This window comes from Fusarium tjaetaba (genome assembly GCF_013396195.1).
Source record: "Fusarium tjaetaba strain NRRL 66243 chromosome Unknown NRRL66243_c0000253, whole genome shotgun sequence".
Classification (NCBI taxonomy): domain Eukaryota; kingdom Fungi; phylum Ascomycota; class Sordariomycetes; order Hypocreales; family Nectriaceae; genus Fusarium; species Fusarium tjaetaba.
Genome location: NW_023501449.1, coordinates 55,654 through 76,233, shown reverse-complemented (window position 1 = coordinate 76,233; position 20,580 = coordinate 55,654). Strand labels below are relative to the sequence as shown.

The 20,580-nt window shown below is 49.6% G+C and overlaps 8 protein-coding genes across 8 annotated transcripts; 3 read left to right on the top strand and 5 right to left on the bottom strand.

Annotated features, from left to right (window-relative positions):
• Positions 1–29: 29 nt before the first annotated feature.
• Positions 30–663, bottom strand: FTJAE_10743 (clathrin coat assembly AP19; the record flags this gene model as incomplete). Its single annotated transcript, XM_037343615.1, has 4 exons — positions 30–334; positions 388–505; positions 561–594; positions 653–663. 4 exons carry the CDS (start codon positions 661–663, stop codon positions 30–32), a joined length of 468 nt encoding a protein of 155 aa, XP_037202225.1.
• A 1,132-nt stretch (positions 664–1,795) lies between these two features.
• On the top strand, positions 1,796–2,795 carry FTJAE_10742 (gamma-glutamylcysteine synthetase light chain; the record flags this gene model as incomplete). The annotated part of the gene is made up of 2 exons (XM_037343614.1): positions 1,796–1,821; positions 1,883–2,795. 2 exons carry the CDS (start codon positions 1,796–1,798, stop codon positions 2,793–2,795), a joined length of 939 nt encoding a protein of 312 aa, XP_037202224.1.
• Positions 2,796–3,040: 245 nt separating this feature from the next.
• On the bottom strand, positions 3,041–3,829 carry FTJAE_10741 (BUD32 kinase; the record flags this gene model as incomplete). The annotated part of the gene is made up of 1 exon (XM_037343613.1): positions 3,041–3,829. One exon carries the CDS (start codon positions 3,827–3,829, stop codon positions 3,041–3,043), a length of 789 nt encoding a protein of 262 aa, XP_037202223.1.
• Positions 3,830–5,315: 1,486 nt separating this feature from the next.
• FTJAE_10740 (uncharacterized protein) lies at positions 5,316–6,077 on the top strand (the record flags this gene model as incomplete). Its single annotated transcript, XM_037343612.1, has 1 exon — positions 5,316–6,077. The coding sequence occupies one exon, from the start codon at positions 5,316–5,318 to the stop codon at positions 6,075–6,077; it is 762 nt and encodes a 253-aa protein (XP_037202222.1).
• A 523-nt stretch (positions 6,078–6,600) lies between these two features.
• Positions 6,601–7,282, bottom strand: FTJAE_10739 (4-carboxymuconolactone decarboxylase family; the record flags this gene model as incomplete). The annotated part of the gene is made up of 3 exons (XM_037343610.1): positions 6,601–6,647; positions 6,703–6,748; positions 6,803–7,282. 3 exons carry the CDS (start codon positions 7,280–7,282, stop codon positions 6,601–6,603), a joined length of 573 nt encoding a protein of 190 aa, XP_037202221.1.
• Positions 7,283–8,645: 1,363 nt separating this feature from the next.
• Positions 8,646–11,960, top strand: FTJAE_10738 (FACT complex subunit SPT16; the record flags this gene model as incomplete). Its single annotated transcript, XM_037343609.1, has 5 exons — positions 8,646–8,822; positions 8,883–8,967; positions 9,020–9,141; positions 9,193–10,801; positions 10,855–11,960. 5 exons carry the CDS (start codon positions 8,646–8,648, stop codon positions 11,958–11,960), a joined length of 3,099 nt encoding a protein of 1,032 aa, XP_037202220.1.
• Positions 11,961–12,944: 984 nt separating this feature from the next.
• FTJAE_10737 (cell division CDC50) lies at positions 12,945–14,529 on the bottom strand (the record flags this gene model as incomplete). The annotated part of the gene is made up of 6 exons (XM_037343608.1): positions 12,945–13,053; positions 13,104–13,266; positions 13,317–14,091; positions 14,159–14,255; positions 14,330–14,366; positions 14,430–14,529. The coding sequence occupies 6 exons, from the start codon at positions 14,527–14,529 to the stop codon at positions 12,945–12,947; spliced, it is 1,281 nt and encodes a 426-aa protein (XP_037202219.1).
• Positions 14,530–16,209: 1,680 nt separating this feature from the next.
• Positions 16,210–19,713, bottom strand: FTJAE_10736 (osomolarity two-component system sensor histidine kinase SLN1; the record flags this gene model as incomplete). Its single annotated transcript, XM_037343607.1, has 2 exons — positions 16,210–16,963; positions 17,015–19,713. 2 exons carry the CDS (start codon positions 19,711–19,713, stop codon positions 16,210–16,212), a joined length of 3,453 nt encoding a protein of 1,150 aa, XP_037202218.1.
• Between the last annotated feature and the right edge of the window lie 867 nt (positions 19,714–20,580).

Here is a 20,580-nt window from a genome sequence, read left to right as displayed (position 1 = left end):
GGTGTAGGTTGCCGTGCTATCACAAAACCTCATAGTTTATCAAGCTGGTCATGACTTACCTCCATATCTTCAAGGGAGTCCTGCTGGCCGATGCAGCGAAGAACATTCTTTTTGCTCGTTTCCTGCAGCTCGCCGGCGAGGAGGATTTCGTCGAGAATATAGTACGCCTTGGTGAAAGAGAAGATGATGTCGAGCTCGCAAACGTTGCCGTAGTACTTGTCCATCTGCTCGACATATCGGTGGATAATTTCGAGGGTGATCAGCTCGTTATCTTCGGAGGAGCATCCGGCGATGAAGAAGAGTGATGCATATCGACGATAGACAATCTTTGTATCTACATTGATAGTTAGCTCAGTCTCATCAAAACAAAGGGGTTAGGAAACCGACCCTTATATTCTAGAAAGTTGCACATGCGCGTTCTTCGAGCGAGCACAAGCTGAGATACATCCTTGACGATCTTGGCCTTATCCTTGGGGGATAGTGTTGTGAACCATTTGGCGAGACGCTGTCATGACTAGTCAGTGCTGTTGAAGCTGCCCATGTGAGTACCCAAGACACACCACTTTGCCCTGACGGGATAGGAGAATGAGATATCTGCAGTTAGCCCTCGGTCAGCAGGTGGGAAAAATTGGTATGCCACGGAGAAGCATACTGAATGGCCATGATGGTCTATCGAGCCTGCTTGGAGGCGTGCAGATAAAAGGCAGGGAGAGGTTTCGAAAGATGACGGAGGAAGCAATTCTGGCTTCAAGGTGGACACGGAAGCAATTTTGGCGGGTTGGTGACGAGTTGACGGCTCAGGCCGACAAGCCCAATGATGAAGTGAGGTAGGGTGGTCCAGGCTCCAGCCAATCCGCTACCTACCTACTGGGCGCGGGCTAGGCCTGGATTCCATCCCCTCAGCGCTGACTGGGCTGGGAATCTAGGGAGTCAGCGGGCCACTTCAGTGGGTGTCTACACTGATTTACTACCTATATCGATGGACGGGACCGGAACCTAGAGAGCGAGCGCCAGGCACCATCTAAGGTTAACATAAGGCAGATAAGCTAAAGTTAAGGCGAGTTACCTATTCTCTCAGGACTTCCATACTTGTATAATACTATCCAATCCGATCCTGTCTCTAATAAAGAAGTCAATAGGTAATTGAACCAGTCAATGCCATTGTAATTGGCACCCACTACATAATTCTGCACATTACAAGGAGGCTCATCTAGTGCCGACATACCTTACTGTACCTTAGTAGGTAGGTAGGCACATACTTAAACCCCACGTACACAGAGGATGATAAAAGAATCTCCGACGTTAACGTGAAAGAAATGGTAATGGGTACCATGTCATCAATTGGCCATCTCACTTGTCAAGCACGCGACTATGCGCTCGTACTGATGTCAGGTCCCAAACCACTCAGGGCCATTCAGAGCCAGACTCCCACTCACTTCTGTCCCATAACAATGATTCGATATTTGCAGCCATGACAAACGTAGAATCATTACACAAACCTCAAACTTCGCTTCTGATTAATAACTCTGACCTCAAATAATTAGACATTACTAAGCTATCTGCCTTACCCCACGTATCTCAGCAGTGGGCGCGCCTTGGGATAGACTAGGTATTTTGGTCTGCAGGTTTAATACTGGCGTGTCCGAGTTTACGCCTCGAAGACCCCGACGGCGAAAATTTCCCTCTTGTCTACTACTAACAGTCTCTCCTCGAACCATTCTGTTCTCTTCTCATTTGTTTGTTGGGATCACCTCTCTCGTATTTTAGTATTATAGCTATCTCACATAATTTCACCATGACGAGACTTATTCTATCTACTGCGTATGTATCTAGCTCACCTCTCTGCACTTTTAATGGATGCTTACAAAACCCCTCTCGACAGCAATGTCATGTTGGCAGGCCCCTCCATTATCCGCAAACCCGGCAACAACAGGTCTAACCTCGAACTCGTCAATTCCCTGCGTGACAACATCGCCGAAGCTCAGCGCGACTATGCGATCGATACGCAAGAAACAAACGGCTTCACGAACGGTGACACGCCCAAAGGCAAGCACACAACCGTCGACCTCTGGACTGAACAAGAAGGCGATGCGCTGTACGTTCCTCGCATTAATTGGAACGCCGCTGGCCTCCAAGAGGAACCCAGCCAGTATGAGATCACTGTCAAGTTTTTCGTTCTCCCGGGTATGCCAGTAGCTGCTCGGGAACAACACGTTAAAGAGGCTCTGGACTTGGTCCGGAGAGAACTCGGCATTCAGACCATCGACCTCCTGATTGTATCTTTTCCTGGCATTTCGTTTGAAGGAAACTGCGAATGGGAAGCGGATAAGACCAATGCCCAGCAGGGCAACCTCGAAGAGGAGCTTGCGACTTGGAAGGTGTTCGAGGGCCTACACAAGCAAGGCCTCGTGAAGCGTCTTGCTGTGGCCGAGTTCGGCAGCGAGAAACTTGGCGCTTTTGTCAAGCGTGCGAGTGTCCGGCCCGTCATCGACCAGATCAACCTGCGAAACTGCTGCGATGTCCCACCTCCGCTGAAAAAGCTAGCCGAGGAAGAAGGCGTGGAATTGCATGTTCACAACGACTGTATCGATATTCTTCCGCACGGCACTCTTCGAGAACTTCTTAGCCACGGGCACAAGGGCGCAGGTCTCCTTGCTGATACGGGTAACAGCGGTGCGGGTTTGACTGGAGAGATTGTCCCGGAATGGGTAGTGCGATACACGGCGTTCGTACAGGATCGAGGCGTCATAGAGAATAAGGGATATTTCGCTGGAGCGGAGCTGGTGGCACGATAGTTGGACAAATTCATTGACGGCCGGGAAAGAGGTGGAAGACAAAGAAGGAGACAAAGGAAGAGATGATGATGAACCACTGGGTTACTGGCGTATTGGATCTCCAAGCCACATAAGGTGGAATGTAGTGGCATCATTTGTCTATTTGGTTTTTTTTATACGCAAAACAGCGAGCATCAGATACATGGAGTTTAGACACTGTGGTAGGGAAATTGGCTGCAAGACGGCTTTTCTGTTTTTCTTTTTGTTTACCCAAGCATGCTTCGTTTGCGGCCTCTCATCCGCACGTCTTCTAGTTTCTTGAGAACAATCCGGGCCTGTTTGAAGGTCTGGCCATAGGCCTCAAGCACCTCTGGAAAGAGGCACTCTGCTCTTGGATGTGTGCTACCAAATGCTCTCTCCAGAACGTAGAGATCCACTGCCCGGTCTTCGTCTGATATACTCCCACTCGCCAGACCCAGATCGATTATAACCAATTCTCCGTGTAAAGAATTGTCATCTTGGGGGTTATCTGGAGGTTGCAACATCATGTTGCTTGTGGTCAAGTCGCCATGGACGATGCCAACCTTGTGCATGTTGCCAATAGCAGTGCCGATCCTTCGCATGAGGTCCTTCAGCTCGGCATCGTTCTCTATGCCTTCAGTTCTATTTCCGAGCCGCTCATTGATGCTCTTCCGAACAGGACCTCCGGATATCCATTCCAGCATCAACCACCCAGCAGATTCATCCACAGCATATACAGCTGGTACACGGACCCCATCGCGGCGACACTTTGCAAGAATACGAGCTTCCGAAAGTATCCGGTGTTTCGTGAGCCGCTGATCAAGAATCGGGTGACGCCAGGGCTTGGGAGGGCGATACTTGAGGGCGCAGGGAATATCGGGTAATAGGTAAGTGGTTTTGTAGAGGCGACCCTCGGCACCTTGGGTGATGAGGATTGGCGGGGTCGACGCGGGGTATTCGAGGATCTTTGGGAGGGGGAACTGGTGCGCTTGCGGCGCGGGGTCAGCCGTCACCGTCGCTGTAGTCGTCGCCATGAGCAGTGGAGGTTTGTAATATTGTTGAGGGTTATTGGGAGCAGGAGGACGAGGGTGGTAATAGAGAATACAGAGACAAGCGATACCAGTGGAGAGGGATCTGATGATTGTGATAAGCTGCAAGACTGGCGCAGGTACAGGGCATCGATGAAGTCAGTGGGATGTCAGAACCTTGCCTGAGGGACAAGGGAGAGGAGAGAAGAGTATTCGAATAATTCCATTGGCACCACTTGGCTCACGCCTTCAACGGCCCGCGAACTTTTTACTGGGTGCCATACTGACAGCGGCTAAAGCCTTGAGTAACGAATCAAGTTTATTCCGACTTATGGCAACGTCAACCCGGCCAACTGCTCTTTACCCCTCCCTCCATGAGCTTGAATCGCCGGGGGAATGCGTTGTCGTTGTTCAAAATATCCAACACATACTGTACTAGATGTCTTTCATAACTTTCATCTCAACAAATTAATGTCTTTCAGCTCTCCTTCCTCAAGCCCTAGGCTTGATCCACCAAGGTACTACCCTTCTCCTAACCCTAATTCCAGACCCTCGATATCCATGCTTTTATGGGCTTGGGCGCTCTGAGACACTACTCAAGTAAGCCTAGCATAGTGTCATGCAAGAATTGGTCACATCCAACCGATGGTGATACTCAACCTGCAGGTGAACCCACACGGAATGCAATCCATACGCCAATGCAAGGTGAAAACCCGCTGGACGGTTCGGCAGCGCAGCATTAGTTTTTGGATACTGCCAATCTTGAGCAGGCTTGTGGTGCATCCTCTTAAACCATGACATTAACAAGTTGTGATGGCTACGTATCGTTATTGAGGGTTTGTATAAACCACCATCAGTCAGCATCACCAGATACCCTTCTTGACCGTTTCTTCCGTCCGGCACTTCCGCGTACATCGTCATCACGGTACCTCAGGCTTACCCATTCTTCAGTATGGGCCATGCAAAGTACCCAGCATCAGTCAGACAACTACAACGCCATCAAGTCGCGCATCGCATCCCACTGGACTGGCCATGACCATGTGATGACTGACTGACTTGAATACCCTGCCCTGTCTCTCTGGGCTATCGTTAGTTGCAGATGCACCTGCAGGGGGGTGTTCTTCTCGATCCCCAGCCATCTGCACCAAGTGGTCCAGCACGAATATGGAAGCTCGGCTTGTGTATGAGCCTAGAAATTAGGTGCCTCTGTTACTAAGTTAGTTAATTAGAGCGCACACAAACGCGCGGGTTCTCTTTGATAGGTTCAGATACTGCACCGGACGGCATGATTGTTAGGATTGTTGAATTTGGCTGCGCTTGCGCTTGTTCTTCCCGTCGTCATCGCTCATGTCCCTTGCCTTTCACCTGCATATTGTGTGCGCCTCTTCCCCTTCTCTCCCTTTTCTCTCCCACAAACACACAACTCCCCAAGGACCATGCGCGATAGCCTCACCCTCCGCCTCGACTCGCCATCTAGACGCTCTGCTCAACCATGGCCGAGTTCAATCTCCTCCAGTGGACTATCATCCTCATTCTGATCGCTGTCATTCTGTCCCTCATCGTCCTCGTCCAGATCATCTCGTCTTACACGGCCGCGTACCAAGCGGCGCCGCTCGAAATTGCAACATTTCTTGACACTGCCGACTTTTCTGTGCAGGAGAATGAGAGCTATGATCGTGACGTCGCAAAGGTGCAGCGCCTTGATGATAAGATACGCTTGACACGGCTCCTAAGGGAGATTCAGAAGACGGGTGATGATTTGCGCGAGGATATCAATGGTGTGGTGATCGAAGAGGACACCACCAAGCTAAAGACTTCCGCCAGGCTGTTGTGGGCGTCGAAGCGATCGAGGTTAGAGGATCGGGTTCGTAGACTCGACATGCTACGCATGCGCTTCCTTGTCGTTTATATGGGCGTTGTCGCATCACAAACAAGCACCACTACTCATGAGAAACCCTCTGCGCCGCCGCCTCCGCCACCTCTACCTACGGCAAGGGATCTGGAAAAATCACCAGTTTTTAGAACGCCAACCCGTACTGCTCTTCCTAGAGGCTTAATGGAGGGTATCATCAACCGTCCTCCCTTGCGCAGTTTGACTACCCAGGCTCTCGTTAACCACCCAGAGCCAATACCAAAACCTAGCCGTAAGGGCTGGGCGGGAGTTGTTCAGGAACTACAAACATCGCCTAAAATGCATCAGCGTCATGCTTCAATTGAGCGCGCAATGTCAAGGTCATATTCCAAGTCGCCATGATCTCGAAGCATCGGTTTGGTCCTAGACTTCAAGGTTTTCTTTTCATTTTGGTTTCCGGTTACAGCGACACGGCATAACTCTTACAGGCTGTCAATTGCGACGATACAGCATGGACATTACACGATCCTCATTACACGGCGTTCTTAGTGCGGCCAGGTGGCCGCCAACATATTTACAAAACAGCATAGTCCAGCATGACAGCGGGCACTCACCACGACCACAGGAGGCTTGGTTGAATGAGTAACGATTAACGACGGGTTGGTTTGGCGAGGATGAGGCCTTGGGGGCTTTGTTCACGAGGAGTTTGGTTTCTTAGTTTCACTTCACTTCTGTAGATGGGATGATACCCCTTTCCCGCGGCCTTAAGTCGTGGTATTTCCTTAGCACGGTTGCTTTTGTCTTATTCTTAACACTCTGTTCGCTTTTTGTCCTATGAATCACACTATTCATGATTGAGACATGCTTCTTCCTTTTTTTTTTAATTTACTGCTGTTCCTGGAAATTGGCAGGACAGAACTGTTTATCAATGACCAGAGATAGCTTCGGGGCCGGTACCATTTCTCTCCCCGACTGTAGCATTGTTAGTTATAGTTAGACACGAGACGAATTTATGATGTTGGCTTACCGTCAAGTGCAACCAAGAAACGGCTTACACAGTTGTAGCATGCAACCTGTTGGTGTAAGGATAAGTTTGATGGCTCCAGAGGGACAAGGGACAGTCTTACCGTGGCTGTGATTTCCACAATTTCTTGTTCGTTGAAATAATCCCTCAGACGATCAAAGGTCTCGTCCTTGACTTGAACGTTCCTCGTCATCTCATCCGTGTACAACAGCACAGCCCATTGCTTCTCTGATAGCTCAGCAGGCCGCTCACCAAGTTCCTCACCCTTGATAGCCTCAAGTCCAGCCTCGGACACACCACCCTTGACAGCGAGCGGCGCATGGTGCTTCCATTCGTACCAGGCCTTGTTGCACACAGCAATACGTGAAATTGCAAGCTCTCGGATGTCGTCGCTTAGAGAGGTCTTGGTGCGAACAGCGCCGAGGAATGAGTTCCAGCCATCAGCAACGTGAGGGGAGTGAAGAAGAGCTAAATCCAGAGATTGGAGAGGCCGAGGGGCGCGGCGCTCTTCTATGCGCTTTACAATGGCGGTATGCTCCTCAGACTTGGTCTCAGGAGGGTTGGATACGTAAGGAACACGCATGATGGCAGATGGTATGGTCTAAGTCGATAGGAATATAATAGCGTGTAGATATAATGTTACCGAAGGGAAACTGCGTGTTTTATAAGTTACAGTGTAAAATGAGGTTGAGAAAACAGGTTGCGAGAAAGGTTACGTGAGAGGGATGGTATTCGCGTTTGGTTATATGTTCACCCGGGCATGCGCGGGGTCGGGTTTGAATCGCAACTCCCGACTCCACTTCCCGAAAACCGGCGCCGACACACGGAGGTTAATTCCGGCATTTCTAGATGGCGCGGGTGTGAAAAGCAGCAAGTCTCAAAACTACTGGAAAGAATATAAAGAAGTTTTCCGAACCACAATCAAGTCTTGTCGGGTTAGATATATAAGGATTGGAGTGTAAGTCGTCGATATTTCATGTAATTCATTCCGCGGTCTCGATCATGGTGCATTCATGGTAGAAAAGCGGTTCCTCTATCCGTAAGCCTCGGATACTGAGTGAGCTCGGAATTTAATTGAGACCATTAATAGAATTTCCAGAGCTCTAGCACTGTGTTTGGACCCCAATGGGTTACTATGGAGCATGTACTGAGCTGAGCTGATGGCTGGACAAAAAGCAGCTGTGTATGCTCTATGCTCTATGCCTCTTCTCGAATACTCTTGATCTTCTTCACTCATGTTTTCAAAGGTACTAGATGAGATGAGATTAAATATAGTATTTTATTTTTACCGTTCTAAATAAAATACACCATTGGCATTACTCCACTACTCACCATAAGGCTATGTGATCTCAGGTGAGAAGAGGTAGGCGTCACGAGACAATGGCTGCATTGAGTTTGAGACTATGTTCAAGCATGAAGAGTAGAGCTTACACATCTGTGGCGCACTCTGAAAGAAAGTGAGCCACAAATGCCCACGACTTTGTGAGGGTTTGTGTTCATCGTCACGAATCATCATCTCAAGATCCCTATTCCTAGACTTGGTTGCTCCACCAACTCAACTCCGTTTTGGCGGCTGCCTTTCATCTCTCCGAACTTGCACTCTTCACATATTCAATAAGAGCAAGAAAGACTAAATAGGCCTGAAGAAAACTCGAATTGTTAATGGCTTGGATCCTGACCTGCCACAGTTACTTCATCAGGCTGCAAGGTATTCGTTCACCATACTTAAGCACCTTGAATAAGGCACACCTAAGTAAGGTACTATAGCTTGCTTGCATCATCAGTCACCCAAGGAACGCGTTGCGGGACATCACGTGACAGGGAGCTCCAGCTTTGGATCATTAACGCGACCTCACTTTTTCTCGCGTCGTCGCAACCTCCCGTCATCAGCTCTTTATTCCTTCAGCTTTCTCCCGTCACTCTAGATCCCGATTCCATCAGAAACGATGGCCGAGATCAAGATTGACAGCAAGCTCTTCCAGGAGCGCATCTCCCACTTTGTCACTGCCTGGAAGAATGACCTGCGCTCCAAGGATGGCCTGTTCAACGGCGCTCAGTCCCTCATTGTGATGATGGGCAAAGTTGAAGAGATCCCCGAATTTCACAAGAACAATGCGATTCACGTATGCGATCCCACGGCGACTCGAAACGAATGCCAGATGCATGTACTAACAATATCTTAGTTCTGGCTTCTTGGATACGAGTTTCCGACGACCCTTATGTTGTTCACCCTGGACACGTTGTACATCCTCACAACAGCAAAGAAAGGTGCGACCGCATTTCTGCCTCCGCGAATGACTCATACTGAAATCAATTCTAGCCAAGCATCTCGAACAGCTGAAAGGGGGCCGATTCCCAATCGAAGTCCTTGTGCGAGGCAAGGATGCCGCCGAAAACGAGAAGCTCTTCGTTAAGCTTGCCGACAAGATTAAGGAGGCAGGAGTAAGTCGCCTGAAGATTCATTGTCGTTCAGTTCTAACAAATGCATTTTAGAACAAGGTCGGCACCATTGCCAAGGACACCTCCCGGGGACCCTTCGTCGATGAGTGGAAGAAGCTCTTCAACGATCAGTGCAAGGATGTAACCCAGGTCGACATTTCCGCCGCCCTTTCTACCTACGCCTTTGCCGTAAAGGACGAGAGCGAACTCCGAGCCATGCGAACCGCCTCCAAGGCTTGTGTTGCCTTGATGACCCCCTACTTCCTCGACGAAATGTCCAACATCCTCGATGCCGAAAAGAAAGTCAAACACTCCGCACTCGCCGACAAGGTTGACAAGAAGCTCGACGACAACCAATTCTGGAAGACAGTCGAGTTGCCAAGCAAGGGCAAACTTCCCTCGGACCTCGATCCCGCTCAGCTGGACTGGATTCTGGGACCTTCGATCCAGAGCGGTGGCAAGTACGATCTTCGATTTGCCGGTGAACCCAACGACGAAAACCTTCACGCGAATATCATCATTGCCGCCATGGGGCTTCGGTACAAGTCGTACTGTTCTACCATCGCCCGGACCTACCTCGTCGACCCCAACAAGTCTCAGGAGAGCAACTATAAGCTTCTTACTCTCATCCACAACACTATCATCAAGGAGATTCGTGATGGTATGACAGCGAAGGAGGTTTATGGCAGGGCCATCAGCATTATAAAGAGCAAGAAGCCAGACATGGAGAAGCACTTCCTAAAGAACGTTGGTTGGGGTATTGGATTAGAGAACAAGGATCCTACTTTGATTCTCAACGCCAAGAACCAGCGGGTTCTGAAGGACGGCATGACTCTCATCATCAATACTGGATTCCAAGACATCGAGAACCCGTCCCCCCAGGATAAGAACAGCAAGATATATGCGCTCGTCCTGACCGACACCATACGAGTCACTTCGGCAGAGCCCGTGGTGTTCACAGCTGAGGCCCCAACAAGCGCCGATGCTAACTCGTTCTTCTTCAAGGATGATGAAGAAGCAGAGCCTGCCCCTAAGAAGGAGAAGAAGGACTCGCGAGTTGGCGCCGTTGCGACCAAGAATATCACAAGCACAAGACTTCGCTCAGAACGCACAACCCAGGTCGCTAACGACGACCTTGAGAAGAAGCGACGGGAGCATCAGAAGGAACTTGCAGCGAGAAAGCAAAGGGAGGGTCTCGCCAGGTTTTCAGAATCCACGAGTGGCCAGAACGGTGGCGAGGTCAAGAAGTTCAAGCGTTTCGAGTCTTACAAGAGAGACAATCAGTTCCCCAGCAAGATCAAGAACCTCGAGGTTGTTGTCGATATCAAGAACAACACAGTCGTTTTGCCCATCATGGGCCGCCCTGTTCCTTTCCACATCAACACTATCAAGAACGCGAGTAAAAGCGACGAGGGTGACTGGGCATTCTTGCGTATCAATTTCCTATCCCCTGGTCAGGGTGTAGGCCGAAAGGATGACCAGCCCTTCGAAGATGCATCGGCGCACTTCGTTCGAAGTTTGACCTTCCGATCGTCTGATGGTGAGAGATACAATGAAATAGCGACTCAGATCTCCAACATGAAGCGCGATGTGGTTAAGAAGGAGCAGGAAAAGAAGGACATGGAGGATGTCGTCGAGCAGGACAAACTCGTCGAGATAAGGAGTAAGTCGAAGCTGAACATGCTTTTGGATCACTCGGTGCTAACCATTACCCAGACCGACGACCGGCTGTGCTGGACAACGTTTACATCCGCCCAGCCATGGAAGGCAAGAGAGTACCAGGCAAGGTCGAGATTCACCAGAACGGTATACGATATATCTCACCCCTCAACGCACAGCACCGAGTGGATATACTGTTTTCCAACGTCAAGCACCTGTTTTTTCAACCTTGTCAGCACGAGTTGATTGTCATCATCCACATCCATCTCAAGGACCCGATCATTGTTGGCAACAAGAAGAAGACGAAGGATGTCCAGTTCTACCGAGAAGCCACAGACATTCAGTTCGATGAGACGGGTAACCGCAAACGAAAGTACCGTTATGGTGACGAGGATGAGTTCGAGGCAGAACAAGAAGAACGACGTCGCAGAGCCGAGCTGGATCGACTGTTCCAAGGCTTTGCTCAGAAGATTGCCGAGGCTGGTCGCAACGAAGGCATCGAGGTCGACATGCCTGTTCGTGACCTTGGTTTCCATGGTGTGCCATTCCGAAGCAATGTCTTTGTGCAACCTACCACGGACTGCCTCATTCAGGTTGTCGAGCCTCCTTTTATGGTCATCACCATTGAGGAAGTTGAGATTGCCCACCTGGAACGTGTTCAGTTCGGCCTGAAGAACTTTGATATGGTCTTTGTCTTCAAGGATTTTACACGACCCCCTTACCACGTCAACACCATCCCCGTCGAGTTCCTTGACCAGGTCAAGGAATGGCTCGACTCCTCGGATATCGCCTACACAGAAGGTCCTCTTAACCTCAACTGGCCAACTATCATGAAGACAGTCACTGCAGACACCCACCAGTTCTTTGCTGATGGTGGTTGGTCTTTCTTGCAAGCTGACTCTGACGATGATGATGGCGAGGGTGAGTCTGAGCAAGAATCGGCCTTTGAGATGGACGAGGACGAATTCGATGAGGAGTCTGAATCTAGTGACGAAGGATCCGATTTCGGCAGCAATGCAAGCGATGACGACGAAGATGCAGAGCTCGACAGTGACGAAGAGGGTGAGGATTGGGATGAGCTCGAGCGCAAGGCCAAGAAGCGCGATCGTGAGAGTGCCATGGAGGATGAAGACCGAGGAGGCAAGAAGAAGCGAAAGCGCTAAACGGTGACATAATGACTGGGTTTCTGGGTGAGAAGGCGATGTTTCTTTTTGGGCGTGAACTTGGGATGAGGGGACGCTGCTTGGTTGCTTCACCATTTGTACTAAAAACATACAATTTTCCTACTTGGTTTTCACGTTTAGCTGCAGGCCCTCGAGTTCCCTCAAGGGGACTTGTAGGCTGCAGAACATCATATCTCAAATAGCTGGTCTGGTAAGGATTTTTTTTTTTTTTTACAGTTCCTTCGCTCAGCGATATCGATATCGATATGGTCAGGATGGGTCAAGGGCAGTTGTATCAGTCACAATAAGATAAGGTAATTCATGATTTTGAGCGATTTTACATTGTAATTTTTCTTTTGGCGTCATATGATTCTTGGTCTGTGATAACCCACGCCTTAGAGGCAGCATAGTATCCAATCTATTGCTAAATGTCAGATCGTGTGATGGGACTCGAGAGTATATAGATAATTCAATTCATTCTATCCTCATTCCCAAGTCGCAACGCGCCCAAACTCCCTACCCATATAAAGATAAGCACGAAGTCAACATAATTCTTGCTCTTCCTCTTTTCCCTTTCGTTGTATCTTGTTCCAAAGGACAGGTACCTGCTGGGTAAAGAGGCACACAAGGCCGACATAGCTGGCACACGTGTAAGAGACCAACGTTTGATGATATAAGTCTCCCGAAACCAAAAGTAAAGCAACAGTCGGAGACCGCAAAAGGGAGTAGTCGTACAAAAACACAACGAGACGTATGATGGAGAAACATGACTAGCAAATATGATCAAAAGCACTCTCTCAAAACGACATCTACTAGCCTTTGAGTACCGAATAACACAGATCCTTGATGGTGAACGTGACCTAAGACGGTGTAAAATCAAAGAGGGACCAGGGGACCACCTGATGCACTGGGCGGTGATCTGAAAGACGCGGGAGATGGGCTCGTAGGAGCTGCGAGAAGAGCGCGCGAATCGTCGCGAGCTGTCTAAGCTTCGCCAGGACGGAGTTCGCGACCCGAAGCGGCGGCAGTGCTAGGACCTGACTTTGCACCAGGGGCATTATTCCACGAGAGATAAGTGTGATCTCCAAGTTTTCTATCATGGATTTAGCATAAGGTCAGCGACTGTCAGACTAGGGGACAAACCTGGGGCGGATGAGATGAGTAACTGTAAACACGGTGCCGAGAACAATACAAACACCGCCGACAACAACGTAGGCAATGCCAAGGAAAGGATTGCGTCCTCCAATAACGGTTCGAGTAGAAATGATGACGGACTTGGTGCCCTTGTACTTGAGAGTCGGGAAGCCTATATCGAGGTCAGATATGGTTGCTCAACATGAGGGAACAAAGACTTACGGTAGTCAATCACCAGATCGTAGGTCCCAGACCACATAGCCTGAGTGTTGTTGCGCTGGTACAGTTTGCTGAAAGTAGGAAGACCAGCCGTCCGCATCCAGACCTGGAAAGCCTCCCATTCCTTGAGGTTAGGAGGAGGCGTGTCCTCAGTGTACCCATTGGGGTAGCGATCGTGCCAGTTAGGGGGGGGGACTATGTCAGTGTAGTTGTACGAGGTTTTGCCGTAGAGATCTTTGTCACTGTCCCACGAGATCCCCGTGTTGTTTTGCATATGATATACCCACGTATCATTGCTGCTGGCCTTGGGAGGGTTCGAGAGCACAGGGCTGGAGAAAGTATCGTTGAACATGGAGTTGGCGATCAGTCCGCAGGGATAGTAAGGCTTGCTGCCCTCACCATACAGGGGAGTGCAGTCCGAGTTCTTAATGTCGCTGTAAGATCGCTTGTGGCCCTTGAGCTGGTCGGTATCGAAGGAGAGGACATATCGGCGATGGTTCTGGTAGAAGTTGGTGAGGTGGTAGTAGAAGAGGACAGGCGGGCCCATCTCCTCTGGAATGGTAAACTTGAGATGGCATCGAGGGTTCGAGACGCTGACACCGTTGTCGAGCTTAACGGTGACGTTGTCCTCCTTGGCCCACTGCGCATTCACTGAAGTGTTGGAACTCTTGAATGCGGTGCTGACAGCACTGCCCGGCATGCCCCTGAAGCCGCCGCCGTCCTTGAGGGCGGGAGCTTTTTCAATGCAATCGGTGTAGTCGAGTCGGATTTCTTGGACCTAGGTTCGCGCATTAGAATTGGGTTTGGCGGGTATAGTCTAACAAGACGAATCAAGGGTGTTGTACCTGAGCGCTCGCGTATAGAAGAGCGCCGCCGATGGGAGCGAATATAATGCCGATGGCGAAGAAGAGAGGCAGGACAGTCTTTGGTGTGAGGATGGGCCTGTCGCAAGGTATCAATCAGTATCGAGGGGGCGATTGAGTAAACGGGATGAGGGTAAGGTAGTCATGACATACTGCCAGGCCTTTAGACGCTGTTGTCGAAAGGCAGTATCTACAAGGCATCAATTAGTGTGAATTCTCTCCGGCATCGCGCGCATCCCTGAGGCACACTCACTCGCAGGGCGACGGCTCTTCTTCTTGTCCGGCTGCTTCGGGCCATCATTTGAATCGATGGAATCAGTGTGGTCGATGCCACGAGGCTGCTCGTCGGCCATTGTATCGTCGTCAGAATTATTGAAAGGCCTGTGATTCCTCCTGCGCGATGTGAGGGTGTTTTTGTCGATAGAGAGAGTCGATATGTGAAGGGGGGAAAAGAAGATGCGACTTATGGATGAAGCTGACGGGGATAGGATGGATGTGGATGTGGATAGTTGGAACGGTCGCGCTGTGGCTCGTGAAGCCTTACGTGTGTGCCCGTGTTGCAGAGGTACGTACCTCTAGCTCCTAGGTGGTTGCCCGCCTCCTTCAAATTCCTATCACATCCCAGATGTCAAGGACTTGACTATTGTAGGGCAATGGAGTTTAGTTTGAGGTGACTTCAAAGCAGGCAGCCCTGGACTATGGGCTTTTATTCATTTGCTACGTTCTTACCAGAAGTTGAAGTTTCTTCGTCTGCGAGTCCATGATCATAAAATGTACCTTACTCATAAATAACACCCGACCTCTAGTGGCTTATACGATGCGCTACAACGGAGTCGGCGGTGCTCTCGGACCCCGTTGGCTAGGAGTCTTTCGGGGTAGAAGACCCCTGAAATATTCCCTCCATTAGTGAGATGGCCAGGCTAGCCGGGTATAGCTCAAGTACCTACGGAGTAGTAGCCATAAGATAGAAAGCAGGCATTATTATAAATAAAGATATATATATTAAATAATAAGTTGATTACACTTAATACTTGAATATTTTAATATTCGATTAAATGAATATTAAAGATATGGATAAAAAGAAATATTTATACAACTTGAGTTTAACACTAAAAAGAAAACACCGACGCAGGCCTGATTCGAACAGACGCCTCCGAAGAGAATAGATTTCTAGTCTATCGCATTAGACCACTCTGCCACTGCGCCTTTTCGGGTGAAACTATCGCTTTAGCTTTGCGTTCAAGTCCCTTGCTGACATTTCACATCCTGTAGTAGTCTTAGCAACTTGCCTCAACCAACATTCGCCTTTTGCACAGACGATTTGGATGCAAACAATCAGGTAGATAGCTTTCTCAATTTTACCACTGCCCTCTATTGGTTTCAACACGTCACAACGAGCAGCACCGAGTCATACAACGTGTCTAGTGACGACTTTCTGTTCTTCCTTCGTCATAGTATTATGCGTATATATATAATTACATGAGTATGTATATACGCCTCTTGTTTCTTGTTTCTTCTCTCCTCTGTCATATCTTTTCCTCGTATGCCTCCTCTTGTGATGCTGTAACTGACACCACCTTTGTATTCCACTTCCAGTATCCGCAAACATGTGCAAATGACAACTATAATAGGTCAAAACGTGTACGCCTATATACGTGTGCGCCGATCAACTGTATGTGATGGCAAACCCCAGAAATACGATCAAAAATAGAGTATAGAGAGGTCGCGATGCTCGTCAACGTGCGTGACCAATAATCCGAACAAGCCAAAAGACACTGGGGCGGTTCTTTTCCTGATCCCTTTTCCCCTTGAAAAATTCGATAAGAAAAATGCTCAAACTCCAGCAAAGACAATTCCTCCCGCTAGACTTTTGCAACTTGAAACAAATAGGTAAGAGATGTATGTCGGTTGAGATGGTGTGTGGGGATCTTTGTCCCTTGAGTATGATTATGTCTGTCTTTCGTACGAGTCACCTTCGCTCGTATTCCTAGCTGTGGCTTCTGCAGGTGCACAGCAAACCAGGGATAAAGCGCTCATCCATGTTTCTCTCGTGGTGCGCCGTTCTCGCCCTGCTTGTGTGGCTGAACGGCATTGCCATTCGTTCCAGCTTTCGGTTTCAGCGAAGAAGAGCGCTTTTCGTCTTCCGGCTCCTCTGGGATTGTTGCAAACTTCTTCAGCACTTGTTTAAGGGCCGGCCGTCTGATAGGTTTGGCGAGAAACTCGTCCATACCCGAGTCAATGCATTCTTTCACATTACTCTCCTCTGAGAAGGCTGTTAAGGCAACGATGGGGGATGTGTAGCCCATCTCACGGATAAGCCGAGTGCTTTGCAGCCCATCAAGGTTGGGCATTTGGACGTCCATGAAAATCACATCAAACGCTTGGTTCTTCTCCATTGTTGCTTTCACCAGATCGTAGGCCTCTTGGCCATCCTTCGCAATAGTCACATCGTAAACGTCCTCGAGTTTCAGCATGCGGCTGACAACTTCGATGTTGGTTGAGTTATCATCGGCAACCAGAACGCGTAGCCTGCCTTGACCACCCTTACTGGCAATGGCACGATCGATCTCTGCCATCTTTTGTTCTGCACTCTTGATAGATGGAGGGTCAGCAGCGAAGTATGGCTGGCTTAGCCCGACCAGTCGAGGTTGTGGGTTGAGGGCACCGGCTGACTTGGTTTCAGCTGCAGGTTTCGGGGTACCAGGAGCAACACGCTGTGGCTCTATATCGCTAGCATCTACGCTTGCTGGGCGGGATTTCACACTGCTCGATGCAGTGCTGGAAGTTCTGGATCTAACTATTAGCAACTTTGTAGCGATTTCGCTGGTGCACACTTACCGATCCTTCACGTATTTTAGCGGAATCTGCATAGTGAAGGTTGTGCCGACGCCCACAGTGCTACGCAGGCTGATAGAACCACCCATGAGGCCTGCTAGCTGGTGGCAGATACTCAATCCCAATCCAGTACCACCAAATTTCTTGCTCAGGCCCAAATCTCCTTGGACAAAGGGCTCAAAAACCTTTTGCTGCATATGTTCAGGTATGCCGGGGCCAGTGTCCTGTACTTCAAATTCGAACACATACGACTTGGCACCTGGTGGAGGGGGCGTAGGGGATCGCTCTCGAACCAGGACATGAGGGGTTGCCTTTGGGTCCATAGGATTGATGGACAAGGCAGTTCCCGTGCCCTTGAACTTCGGGATCGAGTTTCGGTTTCCTGAGCCTCCTGAGTTTGCTGAGCTGGCGCTTCCGCGTTGTCGAGGACGCCCAGTTCGTGAGTTGTTCCGCGAGTTCTTCGATATCGAGGATGTGCGGCTTTCATTCTCAACAACGGTTTCTGCTTCTCCGAGGCACTTAATGCGGACTGAGACGCTGCCATTGTGAGGCGTAAATTTCAAACTGTTGCTCACCAAATTTATGATGACCTGAAGTATTCGATGTTGATCGCCCCATAGACACATGTCCTTCAGTCTTCCAGTTCCATAGGGGCCAAGTGCTGGTAATCTTGTCTCCCCATTTGTTCTGTCTGGACTTGTGCTAATGTCGATATTGTCGGAGCTGATAAACTCTACCGAGAAGTTGATCTTTCCTTCTCGAACCTGCTTGTCGAAAATGGTCAAAATCTGTGATCTGATGTCGGCCAGTCGGAATTCCCTCAGCTCAAGGTTGAGCTGCTGGCCAATCTGGTTCTTGGAGAAGCTCAACAAGTCCTCCAAGAGATGAAGCAGCAAGTCGCCGGATTTGTAGAGTGTCTTTAGGGATTGCTTAATCCTAACGATGTCGTTCTCTTCCATGCATACAGCACACATGCCAAGGATGCCGTTCAGGGGCGTCTTCAGTTCGTGGGAAATGTTGGCAATGAAAAGCGTCTTGCTCTCATTAGCCGCCTCCGCTGCCTTCTTGCTCTCCTCCAGCTCCCTTGTTCGCTCTGCCACCTTGACCTCAAGGGAAAGATATTGTTTTACCAATTCGTCACTCATATCGTTGAAGGTTCGTGTCAGCTCAGTTAGCTCATCCGTAACAAAGTGCTTCCGGTCATCAACTTTTGCAGGGATTTTGAACATTCGGCGGGCAATATCTCGATTTGAACTCGGTCCATTCGACTTTCCCTTCATTTTTCGAATGAATTTCGTTATTGGCCCTCGTTTTTTGGATCGTCGTGATATCCCTCCAGAACTTGGAATCTCCTCTCCGAACTCGGAATCCGAATCGATAAATGAGTCTTCGTATCCTGGGGGGTTGATTGACTTTTCTGTGGCCGCTTTGAGTTTTCGAATGGGCAACACGCTAAGATGAGCACATGGAATGACCAGCAAGGCTATCAAGCCGACAGTACCGAACACGGTGCCAAGCAGGATGTTCCGCAAAGTGTTGATCGGCTTATAAGCTTCTGATCTGGCTTTCTCGACGATAACAGTCCAGTTTGCCAGAGGAGTTTGCGTTCGAGCAAATCCAACTGCGACACGGGCGTCTTGTTCGTTGTGTGTGTTGAGGAGAGCGCTGGCGTTATTGACAGTATCATAATGTTTTGTGAACGAATCGAACGCTGCTGGGTAATACTTGACAGGAAATGCTCTATTCCCAGTCTCGCTGACAAACTGATGAACATTATGACGATCCTTTTGTCCTTCCGGATTCTTAGGAGGAAGGACAAATTTGACCATCACATTACCAAATTCATCACGGTTGGGAGTGTATGTCGCATTGCTGGCGGGCTGAGTTTTGTTAAAACGATTTGACCGGTCAGTAGGGCCAATGAGTAAGACGGTACCCGTCTTCCCCAATCCTTCACGAGAATCCTGAACCGCGGTGAGTGACTCGGCAAGCGTAACCACAGTCATATAGCCAAGGATAAAGGTATCGTTGTTGTCCCGAACAGGAATTGTTACGGAAAGGAGAGCGGCACTCTCGTTGAGAACTAGTGGCCCCAGCAATAAGCCACCATCGCGGGCAATCCTAACATCTGGGAATGCTTGGGCTGCAAAAGCTGTTGTGTTATTGCGCTGAGAACTTGGCCGATCAAGATTGATATATGTAAGATTAGGGAAGAGAGTCGGTGGGTAGCCCTCATCAGTATCGCCGAGTCGTATCTCGGAGCCAGTTGAACTGCCATAGGGCAAAATGACCTCGGGTGCAGAACGTGAGGTCACGTTGAGTAAACCGCCATTGGAAGCGCCCGTCTCATTCCTCGAATATAGCCTTACTTGCAACAGACCAGAACTGGTGCTGACAGCAAGTGCGCTCTCAAGATCTTCGCGGGCATCTTCCCAGTTTCGGTCACCAGTATTGTAGAAATTTGTGAATGCTGTTTGAACGAGAATTCGAGAAGAAATGGTCATGGCAATGGTCTCAATGAGGCCGAGCTCTGCAGAGATCCGGGATGCTTTGAGGGAAGCTGTGAGCTGCAGACCCTCGCGCTCGATGTCGACTACAAAGCGATTGACATAGATCCATGTTGGAATGGAGACAACGGCGAGGGAGACGAGAACGGCAAGGAGAACGAGGGCTGCAAGCTGCTCACGAATGGCGATCCTCATGGTAGGCGGGCTAGAAGAAAGAATTAGAGGGTCGAGCGCGACGACGCGGCATCGTCGGTTGCGTTGGGATGGTCAAGTGCAAGGCGCAGACGAAGGAGGTCGTACTGAAAAGCTGAACTGGAATCAGAGCCAGTTGAAGTTGGGGAGGCTCGCCCCGGGCGCCTTGATCTTGAAAAGTCGGCTCGAAGTCAAGGTTGGGGATCGTGCTCCGTCTTCACTGGTGGTCGCTATGGCCGTCGCCTAGAATTACTCGAGATGTCTCGTCGTGGAGAGACTTGATGGCTGTGGATCGTTGATCGACAAACACAGCCAAGGGAGGCGAAAGCTGTAGTGAGACTGTGGTGTGCTGACTCGGCCTTCCCGGGGATTGGTAACTGTCTCGACAAAAAGGATAAGGTCTCGGAAAAGGTTGGAGTATCCTCCTACAAACTTCGCTCTATATCCTGGGTGAGTACTCGATCTTTTGCTGGTTCAGACTGAAGGGAGGGTGAGTCGTGCGAGTGCGTGCGAAGTCGCAGCTGCAGCTGGCGGATACACAAAGACAACCCAGGACTGGGGATGTAAGAGCTGGGGGAGATGGATTATGGATGGAGATTGGGGAGGAGAGTGGTGTTGGAAACGGTAGCGATCGGCGGAGTCTCTTGGGGGGGATGCGTGGGTACTAAGCTGTCTGGGCCACTAGGCCATTCTGTAGGCTGAACTGTCGCATGGAGTGGTAAAAGCTTGGGTCCCTGGAGGAGCCGACGCGTGGAGCGGAGGCTCAATAAACGGCTGTTGTAAGAACATACATGAATTCGTTGCCACGACTTAGATTCTGAGGCAATATTCTCTGAGGACTGGTTGGATAAGGTTCAAATCCTTGGTGTG